The following is a 20,009-nucleotide window of genomic DNA, read 5'->3' on the forward strand; positions in this document are numbered from 1 at the left end:
AATTCAGGCATCATACAATTAAATCGATTTGTTTCTTCAACTGCGTTAAAGATTAAAGATCTCGGTGAATTACAAAGATAAATATGTGATATTATTTTTTTCGAGTAAACCTTAAATTTATAAATTTGTCGTGTATATATTATATATATATATGCTCCAATTTAGTATCTATTATTTTTATTACGACTCTTCATTTTTATGATACGAGGATTTAATTTCGGCCTGATACATGATCGCTACCGTATTCAGCGTTAAATCACACGCCATACGAGCCACGTTCTCGACAATAACTTTGCCGTTATGTATTTCACGCTTAACCTTTCCTCGTTCTTGATATACACTAGACACTCCAGTGTCCTTTATTGCTTTATTGGTTCTGGAGTGTCCATAACACTCGAGAAGCGGAACAAGTCCCCGCGTGCGCAGAGTCTACTTTCGCTTTCCCGTCGAACCGTCGAACCGTCGAACTCGATTCCTTTTCGTAACCTTTTCACGCCGGCGAAAGCGAAAAATTTTCCGACTCACCAAACAACAAAAGTATTTCAATCTCAAAAATATTAAGAAAGCATTGAAAAAATTTTGCTAATATTTTTATCATCTTTTGTTATATGTTAGATAAACAATTAATTTGATAAAAAGTAAAATTTAATTTTGCGGAATCATTGTTTTTATATATTATTATTGTTTAATAAATAAAACAAAGTCCTAAAAGTAATTTAGAAAAAATAGAAGGTTTTTTGTCATGCTTTTTATACATTAGTCCTTATACTAACAATAAGCTTTGAAAGCTTTTATTTTAAATCGCAACATGTTTTTATTTTTAACATAATACTGTTGATTTTTATTTAAATGTTTACTCTCAATCAGCTTATTTTATTATTAAATTATTCGAATAAGTGGAGTAGTAGTTTCCTCTAATCGTCCGTTTTATTGCTGCTATTTGCATATGCGAATACCTGGAATCCTAATTTAAATAGACAGCTTGTTTATAAACGGGATTACATAGCAGCTGTCAAGCCTCTTATGTTTTTGTACTTATATCGCTTAATAATATTGCTCAGTCGATCGCGCAGTAACAACATATAAATCTATTTTGCTTATTGAATACGTATACTTAGAGTAATTTTCATGATTTTATATTAAAGCATGTGGAACGGAAATACGTGATTTAAATTATCTAACGAATTTTTGAAACTAGAATTTGTTAGTAATATAATAAAATAGATGATGAACGTGACAATATAATAAAATGTAAATAAATAAAAATATACAAAAAAAATAATTTCCAAGTTAGAAAGATTATTTTATATTTTAATTTTATCTTTGCATTTGCAGGTGATGTCAAGCCGGCAGATACTTTCTTCAATAGTGTAAGTTTTTTTTCGTTTCAATTTTTTTTAGATGCGAACTGTTTCTATTCAAAAGTATAGTTTCAATCAATTTTTAAATATAATGTATTTCATAGAATTCTCTCTCTCTCCCTCTCTCTTTCTTTTTTTCACTTTCTATATATATATATATATATATATATATATATATATATATTTCTTAAGCTTAATTATTCAAATTTTTGACCCTTGTGCAACTTTTGTAATTAACATCATCCTCTTTTGATTACAAAAAAGAAAAAGACACAATAAAGATTTAGAATGTTATTACTATTGTATGTACAGTAATAATTTTAATACACGTCAAGAGAAATATCAGAGATAAATGGCATTTCGTTGATTTTGTATTAACTTGCTTAACCCTCGGCACGAAAAAGTCTCGCGAAGATTTCATTGATCGATTAGTGAGAACTTTCTATCCAACTACTGCTGACAAGCAACACGTAAGATAAATCATGATAGTAGATGATGCAATTCCTTTCTCTTGGCTACAAAAGATAATTTCTTAATATAAAATCGGTAAAAGTTTCTTGTCATCCGCGTTGATTTAATTGTATGGATTTTAAAGTATTTTGTCAAAATACATAATAATGTTTGACAAATTTATTTTGTAAAACAAATAAAGATAAATGAAAGAAAAACAAAATAAATTAGTTATATAATAAATTATAAAATAAATCTATAAAACAGATTCTTATAAATTCAATGTCGCATTTATAGGAGATATTTAATCATTTAAAAATTTAAACATTTTGGAATGATATATGTATTCCATACAATTATCTATTCCTTGTGTTATATTATTTTTTTACTCGTTAAATCACCGGTGCATTACTCGGCTTGAAAAAAAGAAATATTGTTTGTCATTATTATATCTGAATTATGTGGACACCGAAGGAATTACAAATAATATATATAATTTCTGTAGCTTTCACTCTGTAGGAAGCAAATGTAGAAACGTACGATTATGATAAGTGATTCTTCATTTAATTGCCACACATAGGAATTATTTCCGACACGAAGTCGGATTTCGTGCCGGCCACCAGACAACGAAATTAAGTTTCTCCCTTTTTACGTCTATTAGAGAGAATTCTACGATTTCCGTCAAGGATGAAAACTTTGCACTCATGGCATATCAATATGACACGAAGGGGTTAAAGAAAATATCATGATTAACTCCGTTGATTTTGCTAATCGCGTTTAGAGCTATACCGATATAGGCATACCGTCTCCTCATCGAGGCAGCGTCGCACTGACCTTGCGATTATGCGAAAGTGAAAGAGGCTATTTTTACGTATTCTTCGCCTCTTGCGTCGCAACTCGCGATAACTCGCGTTACGTCGTACGAGTTGCGATTGTTCATGATTCCTTTGCTGATAGCAGCAAAGGAAAACATAAGCTTTTTGGAGGAATTTTGGATATTTCGACAATCATTGAATTTTTTTGCACAGAATTGTATCTCATGATTGAAAGATTGCTTTAATTACTAATTTAATTTTTTTCATTTAATCTTTTCGACTTGTCTCATTTTTTTGATATACTATATAATGGTAGAACAGGAGACAATAAATTGCGAAGAAAAAAATTTTTATAAACACAATAGAAATATAAGAAATATAAAATATATATAAAAATATAAGAAATTTACAAATAAAATATGTATATATATATATATATATATATATATTTTTTTTTTTCTGTCAAAAGAGGATTACAAATCAAGTTTCTATTAAATTAAAATCAACGAAGATACCAAAATATTTGTTATTCAAGTGAAATAATTAAAGTAACTATCGAAATAAGAATCAAATTTTTATGGTAACACATGAAAAATCTGGATTACGACTTGGAGAAATTTGAGCGAGCGTGCAAAGAAACTCGTTCTCTCCTTCGTTTTTCTCCTCGTCATGTGATAACGTAACTCGAAATTACAATCATAGCGAAATAAGCCTGCAGCAGGAAGCTTACGGATCGGACGTAACACTATGTACTTTCTCTACTCTCTTCGTCTTTCTTATTCACACGATAACTCGATAGAGAAAACTGATTGGCGAATCGCGCTCGATTCTCCCACAAATGAGAGTATGATTGAGGAATCGCGTAATCGCGATAACAGCAGGAAGTGTCTCGGCGACTGAATAATACATTTTTCTAATTAAACTCGGATTAAATATGAGAGAAGAATGTTTGAAGTTGAAAGATGAAATCATTTTGATAAAATTGTGAGATTTATACATCAATGATATATAAACATTAATCATTATAATAAATATATTGCATAACTTTTATCATTTTATGCCTCATTTAATTATAACAATATTGACATTATATTTATATTTCTATTTTAAACTTTACAATATTTTCTTAAATATTTATTTAATAATTTATTGACAAATAATGTTAAATATCTTTTTTCAATATTAATTATCAAAAAAGGAATTTATTCAATGAACTTGTAGATGAGAAATTTCGGCGTATTTAACAGATTTGATAAGAAACGGATTAAAACTTTACCGGAAGATCACGCGCGTCGAAGAAACGCGAGCATTCCGTGCAGATCGAGGCACCTTACAACGTTCACCGAGTAAGTTCGAAGGCAATGTTCGCGCTTATCCTTATCGTCGCTGCAAGTTGCGTAAGAGGGGCGGGAGCTGTAAATACATGGATCGATTATTTATTGAGCGGTTTTAACGGCACCGCGTTCTTCCCGCCGCGTTTCATTCCTCGCTTTTAAGTAATTATATCGTGATATATATATGCCGACATAGCCGATATTATAGGCTAATACATGTTAAAATTTTTCAACATGCGTTATGTAGAATGACACACTTTAAATGTGATGATTATGTCGTTTTTCCATCTCTCTGTTTCAATGACGATACTGCCATGTTAATTATAGCACAGCTGTAATCCTTGACCGGTCCTGCCACTCGATAACAATAAGCGAGATATCGCACTAGTAACAACTAGTTATTAGATTTTCACTAATTAATGAGTATATCGTGTTTTTACGGTGAGATAAGGTATTTATGTAGCCTACTGCAGGTAACTCGAAACTTTTAAGTATTCATGAGTAGTGTATAATCGCCAAGATTTCGTAATCAATTTATTATATTGATGTCAATTTTTTCAATCGGAATCTAACTCAAATATGGAATGATTAAAAAAAGTCATATTATTATAGATAAAAATAAATGCATTAGAAAATTCAAGTATTCTGCATATCTTTCTGCATAAAATTCACGGAATATATTTGATCAATGCACACTCGGTGTTATAGCTCGCGATTTGTTTGTCGGTTCGATACCAGTTCATTCGTTTTATCGATTGAATAATAATTTAAGCGTTCATTCCGTACATTTTCTATCTATGTTTTCGCGAAGTTTAATCTAGCGTACATGTGGACGAACACACACTCGTATAGAATATTACATAATTCGCAATCTTTAGTCGAGCAGTCCTTCGATATTGATTCGTCAAATTAGATTTGCAATTTGCTGAAATCGCAACATACGGGATTAAAATGGTTCGCGGCGATAATAATATGTGCGGTGATAACGGATAACACGTGACCGGAAAACGTTCTAAATATTTGAAGTCGAAGATTAATTTATCACGATCAGATTGCATAAATATTTTGATTATTTATCAATACAATGAGAGATCGTCTGTGCAAATTACAGTTCTATATTTAATGTAGATAAAAAAAATTATATCTCGAAAAGTTTAAAGTTTTCGTTAGTATAATGTGTTTATTATGTGTGTATTGAAATGCAATAAATATCTTGTTTTAAAAGATATCTTACCTATTGCGCAAGTGAATGTATATGAATATACTTTAATCTAATCTGGTATTTTTTTCGAGCGATTAAATCGGTGAAAGTTTGGAGTCTCTTACATGTAAGTTTTTGACATGCGGTATAGAATAGGTCAACACTTTGTGCAGCAATAACATACTATAAATACTCTGACCGCGTATCATTGATAGATTCAATCTTTATCATTTAAGCAAGATCAGCAATCTATCTTCAAATTGTTTATTGCGAATATATATCAAGTAAATTTTAAATGTATTGTACTTAGTCTACGTTGATCAATATAGAGTGTTCGAAAAGTTGTGAAATCAGTTTGAAAATTTAAGAAAATAAAATTCTGTGGATTTAATTTTCTAGAATCATGAATCATTCAATTTTGCAATATTATATAAATACAATATTATATGTATGTTATATAAATTTAAGTAACTAAGGCTATCATCAAGTACTCATTAATGAATGATTAATGAAATAGAATGAAAGTTATATAAAGAATGAGTCAATAGTTTAAATGTCTTCATTAATTTTCTTTTATTCGTCAACTTTCTTGTGCAATCGACACATGTGCGATTAAATGATATTTTCATATCGAATCGACCCTCATATTTATTCTCTAATCAGTGACTCGTGCAAGCTGATAATAAAGTCGTACATGTCTTGGCAATAATTTCGTTTGTTGCAATGATGCATAGATTCGCAATTTTATTGGAAGAAAGATATGCACTTTTAATACTCGCGTAATTTCAATCTCTCGTTATTTTATTTTGAAAATAAAATGGATCATAGTGCAATTATAGCATTGTAAATGGCAGCAACAAATAAATAGTGTCTGTGTATTTTTATTATAAAATAATTTTTTCAATATCAAAATTCTTTTCAGTTAAAAAAAAAGATATTTACAGATATGAATCAAATAATAAATAACAATAAAAAAGAAAAAATATAAAAATTAAATGTTCAAGATACCGATAAAGTTATCAATCAATTTAGCATTGATATAATTTCATGTCAAAACAAAGTTATATTTTTTACCAAGATTTAATTTAATACGTCACAACAGAACAATTCTCCTCTGATGACATCAGGGATTGCATTAACTCTATCATATTATTATAACTATTACCATTAATTTTAATTTAAATATAAATTAAGATTAATAAAGATTAAATTTCTCTAAAATATTTAACATACGATTTTTACATATTCATATTTGATTTCTTTACCTATTTAATTTCGAGAGTGAAAAGAAAGTAAAAAAATAAATCTTTGTTTTAAATCTCACATTTGCATCAACTTGTGCATTTTCAAAATTAATAAACAAATAATTTCAAAAATATTTTAGAAATTTGTTCTGAGACTAACAGAGTAAAAGATGCAACAATGAGTAAAGAACTATATATAGTTTTGAAATAATTACGAATAATGGTCAATCTACTTATTTCTTAATAAAATTCATATTTGACTGGTTGTTACAGTGGCTTGTATTGTTCACGAAGGATATCAGTATATATTTCCAAATGAAATCGCTTGACCATCTTTTTGATTTTTTTCTTTATTGATCAGTAGTAGTATAGCAGCGTGATGTTTTTTTCATGGAAATAAATTTTATAATTTGAATTTTATAATTAGAGTATTGCTTTTCAACTGTGTTTTTCTTGTAAATTGTGTAAACATCTGTCATTAATATTTCGATGTACATTACCACTATCAGCATATTGACGAATGTCTTGTTAATAACATCGAATTATCCTAGTGATTCGCTGGATTATTTATATAAGGCAATTTCTCATTACATATATTTTAAGAAAAGTAGATTTTATAATGTTACAAGCTTTAAAACTGCGCATTTTTGGATAAATGATGTATTTATTCGAATGAAATTTTCTAATACTATTGACATATGTATAACAAGTATTTAGCAGTAATAAACACGTTTGATGACTTATTAATTTTGCTACTGCGTACAATACATTCTACTTCTACGGTATCGGATTAACAGCAATCAACTTATAGTTATCTAATCTGATACAAAGTCTTTTGAGATTTATGTTTCATGATGAGTCTTTATAAAGCGTTCAAGGATCTTTCCTAGCATCTCTATAAGATCTTCAAAGAAATCTTGCCTAAAAAAGTGGGCAAGAAAAGAAAACAAAAGAAAAGAATTGTCAAAAAATAGCGAGCAATTAAAGACGTTGAAAAAACTATAGTTTATAATTCTACTTTACTTTAAATAACATTTAAGTCTTTGTTTTCTTTTCTTGCCCACTTTTTTAGACAAAATATCTTTGAACGTTTTATAGAGTCCCTAAGAAAGATATCTTTGAATGCTTTATAAAGACTTATCTTGAAACATAAATCTGAAAAGACTTCGTATCAGATTAGATATACATAAAAATGTAAAAGAAAAGAATAAACGTGAGAACATAGAATTTCGAGTTTCTATAAAAGTATAACTTAATTTTGTTATATTATGGTTATGAAATTGTTCGAGTTTAGAAAGTGTAGCCATAAAAATAAAATATAATCGGTAGATTCTATGTAATAATTTATGAAGTAAATATAGAGACTAGAACACAAAAGCATTTTAAGTATGATTTAAAACCAAAATGTGAAAGAAAAGGTTTTCAATTCGAAAATATAGAAGATTTTTTTTTGTATCAAGCGAAATTTTTTATACTGAATAACATTTTTATATTAAAAAAATATAGTTTACTATTAAAATTTATATATAAACAAAAAGCCAAAACATTTTGATGATGTGTGTGAGGTAAGAATCAATTTATTATATATAAATTATATTAAACAAAGAAAGCAAAAATAAAAAAACTTTTTTCGTGTTTTATATTCTCTTCTTTTCCTGAAAGATTTCTGGTATGAAAATTGTACAAGCAAAAAAGTTATTTGAATTTTAACTCAACTGTAAGATTTTTGTTACTTTTTCTCTTGGTCGTTTTTCATCAGAATTACATATATGTATAAATAGTACGACTTTATTACAAACAGATGTGCTTGTTTTTCAAATTTACTCGGGTTAAAAAAGAGATTTGTAAGATTTTTTGAATTTTACGAGAATTTTTAAAGAGATTTATAAAAATGCGCGTACATATATATTGAACGGCTGTTGCTGCTGCATTATACATGTAGGACGATTATGAATTTGTGTAACAGTATATTTTTTTAGATATTATACTATATTTATAGAAAAGATAATTAAATTTAATTTTATAGTTAATTCAAAACTTGTATTTGCTAGTCATTATCTCTCTTTCTTGTTTTCACGATGTTAATTTTCCTATCTATAAAATGGAAAATTTTAGAGAAGACATTTTTCTTTTCAAAATAAAGTGGAGAAGTTCGCAAACATAAAACATTGATTATTACAAAAAAAATGTTTCTCCTGACAAAAACCATATTTTATTTTCAAAATAAAGTGGAGACGTTTGCAAATATGAAACATTGATTATTAAAAAAGAGACTTTTCTCCTGACAAAAGAACTCATTTATCTTCTATAGAAATCTTTAAGGGATAGAATTGACAGTTTCATAAAGTAGTACTTTATCTGACAAACAGATAACATGTATACCTAAAGCTTGCTGCCCTTGAAATACCAAACATTTCATGGTTGAAATATAATTTTACTTTTCTAGCCTCATAAAAAATACGTGGAAAAATTACTTTCACAATATTGAATATTATTCACAATATCAAATTGTTGTAATTTTTGGTTTTATGTTTATACGAAATATATGTAAGCGCTAATACATCAACCTTTTGTTGTTACTTTTTGCAACATTGCAAATACTACTTATTGTAGTACATCTTTAAATATATCTTTATTTAGATTTTTCTACAAAAAAAGTCAATTTTTATTTTATTTATTTAATGTTTTTAAGTTTAAATAATATGTAAATTGAATATAAAGCAAAAAAATTTTAAACGTAGAATATTTCGATGGTTTCATATTCTCGTCGCAATAAATTCTAAAAGTTATCGCGTACCAATTGATATAAACATACGTATAACATGCGAGCGTCTCAACCAATGACATGATCAGTGTATGATTCACTATGTTATTCCACAGAATTTATGGGTTTTCAGTGGTCGACATGTTTACTATGTTAATGTGCTAATATAAATTTACATAGTCGTAAAGGAAAATATTGCAATTATTTTTCATGTATGAATTTCGAAAAAAAGCATTTGGTTTTTACAATTTTTTGAGCAATAAAAACTTTATCGAAACACAAAAAGTATTGTAATATTTATTAATTTATATATGATCGCGATTTAATGCTAACAACTAATCATTTGACAAACGTATGATGAAATGTATAATGAAATTTCTAATAATTAAATTTTAAAAGTAAGACGACGAAATTCCAAAACTCACAACAGCTCGAAACGATTTTAAAAACTTCGAAATTATGTCTATTAGATTATTACTAATTAAAGCGATATAGATGTGAAAGTGTATGTCCTTTAAGGTCAAAAGGCACAATATTACTTTAATGTGTGGGCTCAGAAAAGTAGAGAGAGAGAGAGAGAGAGAGAGAGAGAGAGAGAGAGAGAGAGAGAGAGAGAGAGAGAGAAAGGAAAGATATAGAGGGAGGGCAAGATTACGGTGACCAGAAGAGCAAGCGACTTAAGTGGAGTCGTGACTGAGGAAGGGGGCAAAGTAGTGGGAGAAAACGGTTGACCAGAGTACCATTATATTATCTCGCGTTCAGTCAGTCTTCTTTCGCGTTAGTGATCTCATCGTAAGCCTTAATTTTGAAATTTTCTAAAAAATCTTAATTATTTACATACAACCCCGAATCGATTGCAGACAATTTTGAAAGAGGTAGAAATAAAGGGATTACTTCAATGACAGATTTATTTATTGCGACATTTAGAAAGTGATTTGAGTGCATCAAGTGATACAGTGATACAGGAAATCGCAATTGATAATCGCGATTAAGATTGAAAATTAATCAGTGACCTTCGACACAGTGCCTGAACAATTTGAAACATTTCGCGATTGGAAAATTGTTCTTTTTCCTTGCATCATTGAAATTCGATAAATTTGTAGAAAGAATTTCCTTTATCGCGAGGTGGAATTCTAAGACGCGTCATCTGTCGGGATTTTCTTCTTTCTCGTGATTAGCGATAGCTATAGTGAAAGTAAAAAAATTTATCTCTTGATTTATATTCGAGATTAAGGTCATCTGAGTACCTGCTGTAAAACAGCAAATGACCAAGTTATTGTTATAGTGACAGTGATCCGTTGTTTTCTTTCTTTTGTAATTTCAAAAATGCTATTTTCCCTTTTTAAGGCTTCAGTATAATTGATGTTATACGTAGTCTCTCTCTTTTACGACTTTAACAGTTCTTTCCGCTTTGATTTTTCTGCTTTCAAAACGATTCTTCAAAAGGATCTCAATAAGTCATCGATTACCATCAGCTCGCTACGACAAAAATGACCGTGGTAAAGATTTTTGTAGAAATAAAATTTTAAAACGTAATTCATATAAACGTAGTTGTAATTCACATTAAAAACAGCGCATAGTATCTCGTTTTGTAAATTAAGCAACTCTATTTAAAACTAACCGTAATTTATAAATATATTTATGTACGGATTTCGAAAGTTAATAATATTATTCTAAATATTAATTCTAAATTTTAATCAGGTTTGGCCTGATTTTACTTATTGTTAGAGTTTTACAGAATAGTGTGCTAGATTATTCACGATTTTAATTTCTGTATGATTGTATGTTTAGAGGTTTATAGATTTAACTGTACAATGTAACTGTTTTTGTGGTCGATCCAAGTTTTCTTTAAACCTAAAAGTTATTACATATATACGCGCATGTGCGCATGCATGCACACATTCATGTTTAAAAATGCAGTTATCTTTTATCTAACGTTACAAGAAGAGTGTCGAACTTAAAGAGACGAGGATTTGTCTAAAGATAGAATTGCATGTAGAATGAATGAGATATTCTTAGCTACACGCCGGAATTTTTGATAATTTCAGAGTAAATTTTCCTTAAGTACAAAATTCTTGATCACTTATTATAATTTATATGTATTTATATAATCTTTAAAAATCTAAAATGTTGAATATTATAGTAATTAAATTTCGCATAAGATTCGATCGAAATAAAGATAAAAATTGAAATTAACAGATAAAAAAATTATTTCATCATATGTTGCATGAGTTTAAGTATATAAAATTTATCATTTAAATCTGTTTAGACCTTTTAAGAAATTTTCACCATTAGTCGATTAATTAAAAAATATACTAGTTTCTATTTTGTAACATACTGTATGAAGACTGTTCAATAATATTTATCTATGACGAACAGCTTACAGTTAAAAATAAAATTGTTTATTTAGGATTGCGAGTTATATATATATAAAACTTCCAACATATATAGCTACCAATCCTAAAAATGAACAGATTATTTTTAATCGCAAGTTGTTTATCATAGATAAATATTATTAATTTTTTACTTTTATATATATATATATTAAAGAAATGAAATAATCAAGAAAATTGTAAAAATAATTAGAAAATTGAAAATCTCCAAAATGCTTATAAAAGTGATTGTTCTCTTTTGTATACCGAGCATTTAGTGTGAAATTTTCTTAATAACTAAAAGCTACATGTCAAAAAGATTAACTTGTGAAAGTTAGAAAAAATGAGCTAATTAAAAAATTGAGTGTTTTTTAAGTGATGAATCATCATCTCACTTTCATTATTTAAGCATTATAAAAAATTTAAAAAGTTATTAGAAGGATAAAAGAATATATAATTCATTATTCGTTTATTAAATTAAAAAATTGAAAGATAATTTTAAAGTTTAGCTGCAAAAAAAAGGAACTGGAAAATTTTCCTGTCTTTTTTAGTTAAATTAAATTAACGCACAGATGCGCATGTGTTCGCTTAGCGTGTGAAGAAAAAAAGATTATTTAGTGGATGGTATTAATTATATAATTGTTTTATTTGTTGCAGGTTATGGAAAGAACGAATACCATGGTTACGTGGCCATCGCGACTGAAGATTGGAGCAAAATCGAAGAAAGGTATGAGAATTATTAAACATGTCATCGTATGATGTGATACAGTGTAATTGATTATCTGTCGCTTACATATGTTAGAAAAAAGACGGTTGAAAAAATATTTACAATAGATTTTATCGTATCGCACTTTTGTTTTATGTACATATGCAAAAACGAGTTGGCAATTATTCCAAAAATATTTAAACTTTTAGACGGCAATTTAGTATAACTTTCTCCCTCGTATATTCATAATTATTGTAATTATTTTAATCTTCCTTAATTCTAACCTTCATTTATGTTACTTAACATGCATTTGTGTGTGTAAAGATGTTATTATCTTACAATTAGCTATTAGTCTAATTACAGTAATTATACGATCATATAGTAATAGAATGTCGTTAGTTGCCTTAATATTAATGTTTTTCCTCTTTTCTCTGCAAAAACTCGAGAGCAATGTCCTTTCTAAAATGACTGATTTATTTCAACTTAATTTAGCACAATATCATATTATTATGCGACAAAAATTGACGAATGCAAACGCGTGCACAAAATATGTATAATTAGACAATGATTTATTTTTTTTTATTTAATTCTAAAAAAAACTTTTATAGAATTTTTAAGCAAGTTATATAATTTAATAATTATTAAAGATTATTGTTAAAGTCACTAATAATAAGTCATAAAAAGTTAAGTTAAAAAGAAGAATAATAATCTTCTAGTTTGAAAGGAGCAATTTGTTTTTAAAAAGTGATATTTTTTTTCTTAATTTCGTACGAAAGTTCGTTGGAAATTTGTCTAAAAGTATCCACGAATTAATCCATGAGGATAATTACATTTTTCACGTGGCAATTTGATGATTAAGAAAAGTGGTACATTAGTGTCGCTAATACTTGAAGGAGACATGATATTAAAACTCTTGACGTGTTGCTCGTCCTTGAAAGATTAGTAGGAGAGAAAAATTATCTTTCACGATTCCTCGCCGACTTTGTCACATTTAAATTCATAGTCGAATACTTGTCATTGTTTGTGAATTACGTCAATCGAATGGGTCGTGCCTCTTTTTCAGCTGATAAGTTGCGCACGTTACTTACGATCGCTATTTAAAATTTTGTCGTCAGTCAATTTTTTACTGCATAATTGTATATTGCCAAACAAAAATCTGTACACTTTGCAGAAAATTTCAAGATCTAATTAAAGCCAAAATCAAAAACTTTTCATAGGAATTTTAACAGAAATTTAATTTTTGATTTAATTAAAATTAAATAAATTGATTAAAATTAGATTTAATTCTTTCTTTTTAAATTTTTCAAATATTTCAATTTCTAAGATTCTAATAGATTGATAAGAGAAAAAAGATAATTAAAACAAAAGAGAGAGAGCCATGATTGTTTCATAATATCATTTTAGTCATCATTTTACTTGCTGACGTGTATCAATTCGTTAAAAATAATTGCAAAAAAAGTCACCAAAATAAAAGTTTTGAAATAAAAAAACAATTTATTAATAGCAAAAAAGATTCAAGGATTCTAAACATATTTTCTGCTTATTATGATTGATTAGGCGGTCGTCCGAATATTTTTCAATTGTGAGATATTATTTCACTTATCTCTTAGCAAATAAATTACAAGACGCGTGAATCGATTCACGCGCTCGTTCAAACCAACACTCGATCGAACCTCGATGGAAATTTTTCGGTGATTCATCCCTCCTTCGTGACCTAAACAGCTGTTGCATCTATCTTATTCCCCTTTATCATTCGTTCTCACTTACTTTTTCTTTCTTTGAATGAATCCTTGCGTGGTAACCTATGTAATCTAGTATAAATAAACTTACACATATCTTATGTATGTTGATCATGACTTCAGATTATCGTTAGAATGAATTATTCCACAAATATATATATGCAGATGCATGATATGAATTATTAATGCGTCATTCACAAGTTTCGTTATGATAATTCGAACTAATAATTTCTCAAACGTAATTACGGAAACATCGATGACTAGCAAGAATCTGTGTGTTGTTAAACGTTGCAGACAAAATTTATTAGAATGCTACTTAAATCTATGAACTATTTGATTTTCCATATATGTATCTATGTATGCTTGCATAAATTTTATATTCTATATAAAAGAAAATTTGAAATTTTATTGTCGCTTTCATTATATTTAAAAAAATTTTCACCTTAGGTGAAATAAATTTAAAAAATTTTTTTATATTGAGAAAATTAAATTGATTAATTAAATCATTATACAGTTTTTCAAACAAAAAATATTAACAATTGCATTTATAATTAATACGATACATAATCCAGAAAATTGTCAAGAGCTCTAAAAGAGAAAAATCAAAAGTTTTTAAAGATTTGTGCAGAGAAAAATCAAAATATTTTTTTTATTTAATCACATAATATATGTATCCAACTTAATCAAATAATAATTTTTACTAAAAAAGTTGGATAATTCTGATAAATTTTACATAAATTTAATTTAGTATATCTCGTAATTTTATCAACACATAGATTTTGCATTTCAGACAACTATTGGGTTAAATTGATTCACAACATGCGCTCTCAAGGTTAATAGATGTATATCAAGTTATCTCCCGTACCGCGATAGGATATCTCCTAATTTGACCCGCTCTCGAAATCGTCATCGCATATTTTGCGCAGCAAGATCAACGAGATCCCAGTCGTGTCAAACCAGCCGGTTAATTGTCTGCAATTGTATTAAACGTCAATCAGTATCATGCAGTCGCTCTAATTTTCCCCGCGGATGTGCCTCGAGTCACGTAAGCCACGTTGTTTCGGACGATAAAACTATATGTAGAGTTGTAGAACTTATTATATCTATATATTTTAATTCACAGAATTGAAAAGCATGGGACATAATGAAACTAATAGAAAAAGGAAATAAAAATTGAAAAAAATAAACTTTTAATTTGAAAAATATAACAATTTGTTATTTCAATTCAAGCTGAACTATTATTAAATTTTATATCATCATAATTTACACGTTCTCTAAAAGTTTAAAAGAATAACAAAAATAGAAAGGTAAAAAAGCTTAGGCTTATTTCGAAATCGGAGAGTTATAATTATTTTACAATAGATGATGAGTTTTCTATTTGAATACGCGGGCGATAGGTTATACTATTCACTGTTAGTCTATAGATATCGGAGAATGGATATTTTTCTTGTTTACAAAGTACACAAAAGAAAAAGTCAAAGACCAGATATCGCGTGACTTCATATTATTATTTATCCATCACATTATCCGATTAGTTTCATTCTCGATCAAGATCGGGTAAATTTATAGGATTATCGGTTATCGGTAAGAGGAAATATCACAAGGAAATACTTTTTATTCCGCTTAATTAAATTCACTTTATGTTTATAGAGCATGGATTTTTTGTGTGGAAATTTGTATGCAGGATAACCAATAAAACAAATTGATAATATAAAGAGATATTTTGGAATAAATTTAAAAATTATTATTTTATTTTTGTAAATAAGCAATTTTTTTTTTATTAAAATATTAATATTAAATGTCTCAATGATTAATTTCTATTTTTGTAAATTATTTTTACATTGTTATTTTATAGAAAACATAATTCTCGTGGAATCTCAGATATAAATATGTGTTGTTAAATGACTGTTATAATTTATATCTTCATACGGTTATTACACAATTTTTCTTTGTATGTTTCAATATTATCATTTTTTTCTCGTATAAATTTTAACAGACTTTTCCTCCGGAAATTTAATCAAAATATTATACATAGTGATATACATGTTCTATTTAAAGAGTACGTTGCATCATTCAGATTATCAGACGAGCCTCTTGCACCTGTCTCGCTCTTGTTATTGCAATGACAATTTCTTATCTCTTTGTACAAACAGGACTCGTCGACTTTCTATGCGTGGCGCAACTAAACAGGTCAGGTCGGGCGTTAAAGACTTGCGCCGAAGAATCCGCTACCGTCGCGTCGATTCTAAAAATAATCCGAATAGCCGCAAGAAGTGATAGATGATCACTTACGTAGCATTTTCGAGAGCTACCTAAGCGTGTATGATCGAAGTGAATTCGCTTCCCGTTTTTCAAAACAGCAGTGCGAGATACATCGTGTTGTTTTCCGCGTGATATCTCTTATGTAATTATTATTCAAGAGAGAGAAAACGAGAGACAGAAAACGAAAGATTAAAAGCAAATTTTATGACGTAAAAATACTAATGAGAAGATATGATATCGTTGTTTTGATTGCCAAGTCCCTACAATGTATTTTCTTCACCAACCAGAGATTCTGTTGATGAATATATTTTGATTGAAATACAACATAATAGTCGCCAATTTTAAAATATTTCATAAAAATAACTTAATAATTAAACATTCAATCCAATGTTTATTGGGATACATTTATTCTTGCGGTGATATCAACTTGAGAATAACATTTTATCATGAAAATTTTCTAATGTTTACTATTAAGTAACTGCATAATTATAACTCGATTCTTCTATTAACACAGTCATGCATTCCTAAACATATCTAAGAATTATTCTATTGTGCATAGTGCTAATTCAATTTTAATAATATCTAACCCTCAATCACCATAAATAGATAAATTATTAAGTCGTATACGAGAGATAAGAAATATATAGCGCGAGCAAAACGTTGTACGTATCATTATGCAGCTTTTATGACGCATCATCGCACTCGACTTTGGAACACGTCGAAGGCCTTGCGTTCAGGAAGAAACGCGCTTGCGCTTCGCGAATACTAAAAGTGACTTTGAAACATCTTCTGTCGTCTTCTCTAGCGACGTCTTATTATTTTCGTGACTCTACGCATTATAACTCTTTGGAGTTTTATTTGTATTAACGAAAAAAGATGTCTCGCCGAAGTATAATTTCTGCAATATCAAGTTTCGCTAATAATATATTTACGACAATATACGTTTTTATCGATATAAATTCACAAACGTGAATGTTCCGACTTTTGTATATCAACAACAAGATGCTATCAATATTTTTATTGAACTAGTATTAGCGTTGTTTTGGTACATGTCGGTGATGTCATCGCTGCACATCTAATCTGGCAAGTAATAAGTTCGCCGTCTTTACGAGAAAATGATTCTACACGTTTCATGGAAAAATTTTTCAACTCGTAATAAACTAAACATTTCCAAATGCTATACAAAAGTCGGTTAATATATACATATATATAATATATCGATGATAACATACTGTTGGACAAACTCAATTTCGATGAAACAACGTCGGTGAAAATATCATCGACGAAATTTTTCCCGATAATTTCAATTTTTCAAAATTCTAAAATTATTCAAGATTTCTTTCTTTCTTCTCTTATATTAATTAATCTAAAAAAATGTAAATAAAATATACGTCGAAATATAGAAATATGCTTTTAAGAATTTTCTTTGCATTCTAAGAGAGAGGTATACGTAAAAATGAGTTATTATTTTTTATTACCTATTCTTCCAGTGGCGGAATAAAATTTAGCGTGTAATTGGTGAGACAATTATAATTGATATATTGCTCGGTGTAATAAAGGCACGATCTGTTATCACCTTTTATACTCCCACGCGATCATCACTGTAATTCCTTCTCTGTTTCGCAGATCCGCATATAAAAGTCGCAGGACGATTAGATGACGTACGAGTAGCGAAGGAGAAAATAATGGAAGTTTTAGACACACGGGTAAGTCGTATTCCCTCTCAATATATAATAATATATAATTGATAAGATTTAATAATGTATGTATATCAGATTATTGTCAATGTCTATAATGTTATTGGTATGCAATCGGTGATCAAAATGCGTAATATGGCCGAATGATGCTTTTGGCAATCGTTTGGCGACGAAATGGAATCTTTTAAAAAAATATGTCAACATATGACGGAAATTCTTTGAATATTGAATTCTGTAAATATTAGACGATCCTCGAGTCTTTCTTTATTACTTCCGCAATATTACTTCAGCTGATGTAATCCCCCACCTCACGATACAAGAAACGATCTTTCACACGTAAAACTTGCTGTTTACTCAAATGCAAAGTTTATTAATTCTATTAATATTAATATCAGTGATTGAAGAATGCGGCACATATGCGCGATTACCGAATTAGATTGCACGTGAAATGCGAGGAGGACCATATGTTTCTCTCTCTTTTCAATTATTTCAATTATATTGCATTCACGAGAGTAACAAAAATCAATACAAATTTTTCAATTCAATTTTAAGATACATTTTGAAGAGAGTCAGAGTATGATTTTAAATATTGAGGAATTTAATTTGGAAAATTAAAATGACTGATAAGATAATTTTTGCAGAATTGTATATCGAATATTCGGTATAATACTTAAGAATTTAATCAGAATGAATATGCTATTCATAATTCAGAAAATATTTATAATAGTGAAGCAGAGAAGTTATCTAAGCATTGTATAATACTTATACTCTTTATACAAATCTCATAAATATAAAGATATATTTATGTCTGTATATTTTTATATCAAAAAGATGCCAGTCAAGATGACAAAATACAAACAAGTTTTTTATAGAATATATTTTCGTGTTTAACACATGTGAATAATAATAATAACAATAATTAGTAAATCTTTAGATCTTTAGTCATCTGATTGCGAGTGAAATCAGCGGCTGTCGATGTTTAACTCAACAGGTTCTCGTCGCACCGGGTCGTTAGACTTTCAGACCGGCTTCTTCGGCTTGTGATCGCTTTTTTCACTTTTTTTCTCCGCGTGTTTTCCTGCATGTTTCTGCTTAATTATCAGACGCATGTCGCAAGTAAGAAAGGTCGGGAGTAAAGGGTGGTAGCGAGAGGGAAGGAGAGACCATGCAGGAAGAATGTTTTCTATTTATACGTCGTTGTTCGCGGTCACGAATTTTCAGGCGAGAAAGCGAATCGTTGAAGAGCGAAAGAAAGCGAGAGACTAAAGACCATTGCAAAATAACATGAGAGTGTAAGCATCTTGATCAGATATTTAGTGCGCTCACTTTCTCAAGAATGTCAAGAGGAAATGAGAATCTTGAAGTGGAAAAATTGCATTAGAATTCCGATTAAATTGAGTGGAAAATTTATTATTTATCTTAATATTAGATTTATAATTTTACAAATAATTATAATTGACATATAATTAAACAAACTTAAACTTTGCAATTTTTAAATTTATTTTCTAAAGTTCTGCTACACAAGCGATTTGGATCGCTGCTTGTCGTTTGTATCGTATTCACGTATTCCTGCCAGTTAAAAAAGCTACGAAACGATGCGACGAGACCTCGTACTGTTACCGTTAAATCGCTGGACTTGTCGCTTTTTGCCGGCCGTACCGATCAATTCCTGTTACTTTGCATTCCTGTTAACGTGCATTCCGACGCGCGCGTTCCAGAGACCGAAACGGCGTGAGGAAAGATACGGATGAAAGGAACGCGTAAAATCCTTCGCCGAGAAACGAAGATAAAATTGCAGGTTCGGTTTTCAAGGATAGAAATCCTCCTTTTTCTCTTCGCGATTCGCTTGATCCACTTTTCTCTTGCATCGCATACACGGTTCTACGTACTTTAAAATAGACGCGAAGCTTTGAGTCAAGCGTGCAAAAACAGTGAGACAGTGACATTATATACATAGCGCTAATTACGGATCGCGAATGGCACGTAAATAGCACGCTGTTATTTATAGAAATCAAACACGTGCATGCAAATCCAATGTCTTTCCGAGTTGATGCTGACGTCCTG

The 20,009-nt window shown here is 29.1% G+C and overlaps 1 protein-coding gene across 5 annotated transcripts in view; it reads left to right on the top strand.

Moving 5' to 3' along the window:
• The window catches only part of Bicc (protein bicaudal C), a 35,860-nt gene that overhangs the window by 3,579 nt on the left and 12,272 nt on the right, over nt 1-20,009 (top strand). For 4 of the 5 annotated variants that reach the window (XM_072909891.1, XM_072909894.1, XM_072909893.1 and 1 more), the window contains 3 exons: nt 1,336-1,370; nt 12,199-12,268; nt 17,875-17,954. In XM_072909891.1, the coding sequence (XP_072765992.1) occupies nt 1,336-1,370; nt 12,199-12,268; nt 17,875-17,954 (185 nt within the window). Of the gene's footprint in view, nt 1-1,335; nt 1,371-10,123; nt 10,669-12,198; nt 12,269-17,874; nt 17,955-20,009 lie in introns of those variants that run through there. The other variant, XM_072909895.1, reaches the window with a different exon arrangement.

This window comes from Anoplolepis gracilipes, chromosome 17, assembly GCF_047496725.1.
Source record: "Anoplolepis gracilipes chromosome 17, ASM4749672v1, whole genome shotgun sequence".
Taxonomy (NCBI): Eukaryota; Metazoa; Arthropoda; class Insecta; order Hymenoptera; family Formicidae; genus Anoplolepis; species Anoplolepis gracilipes.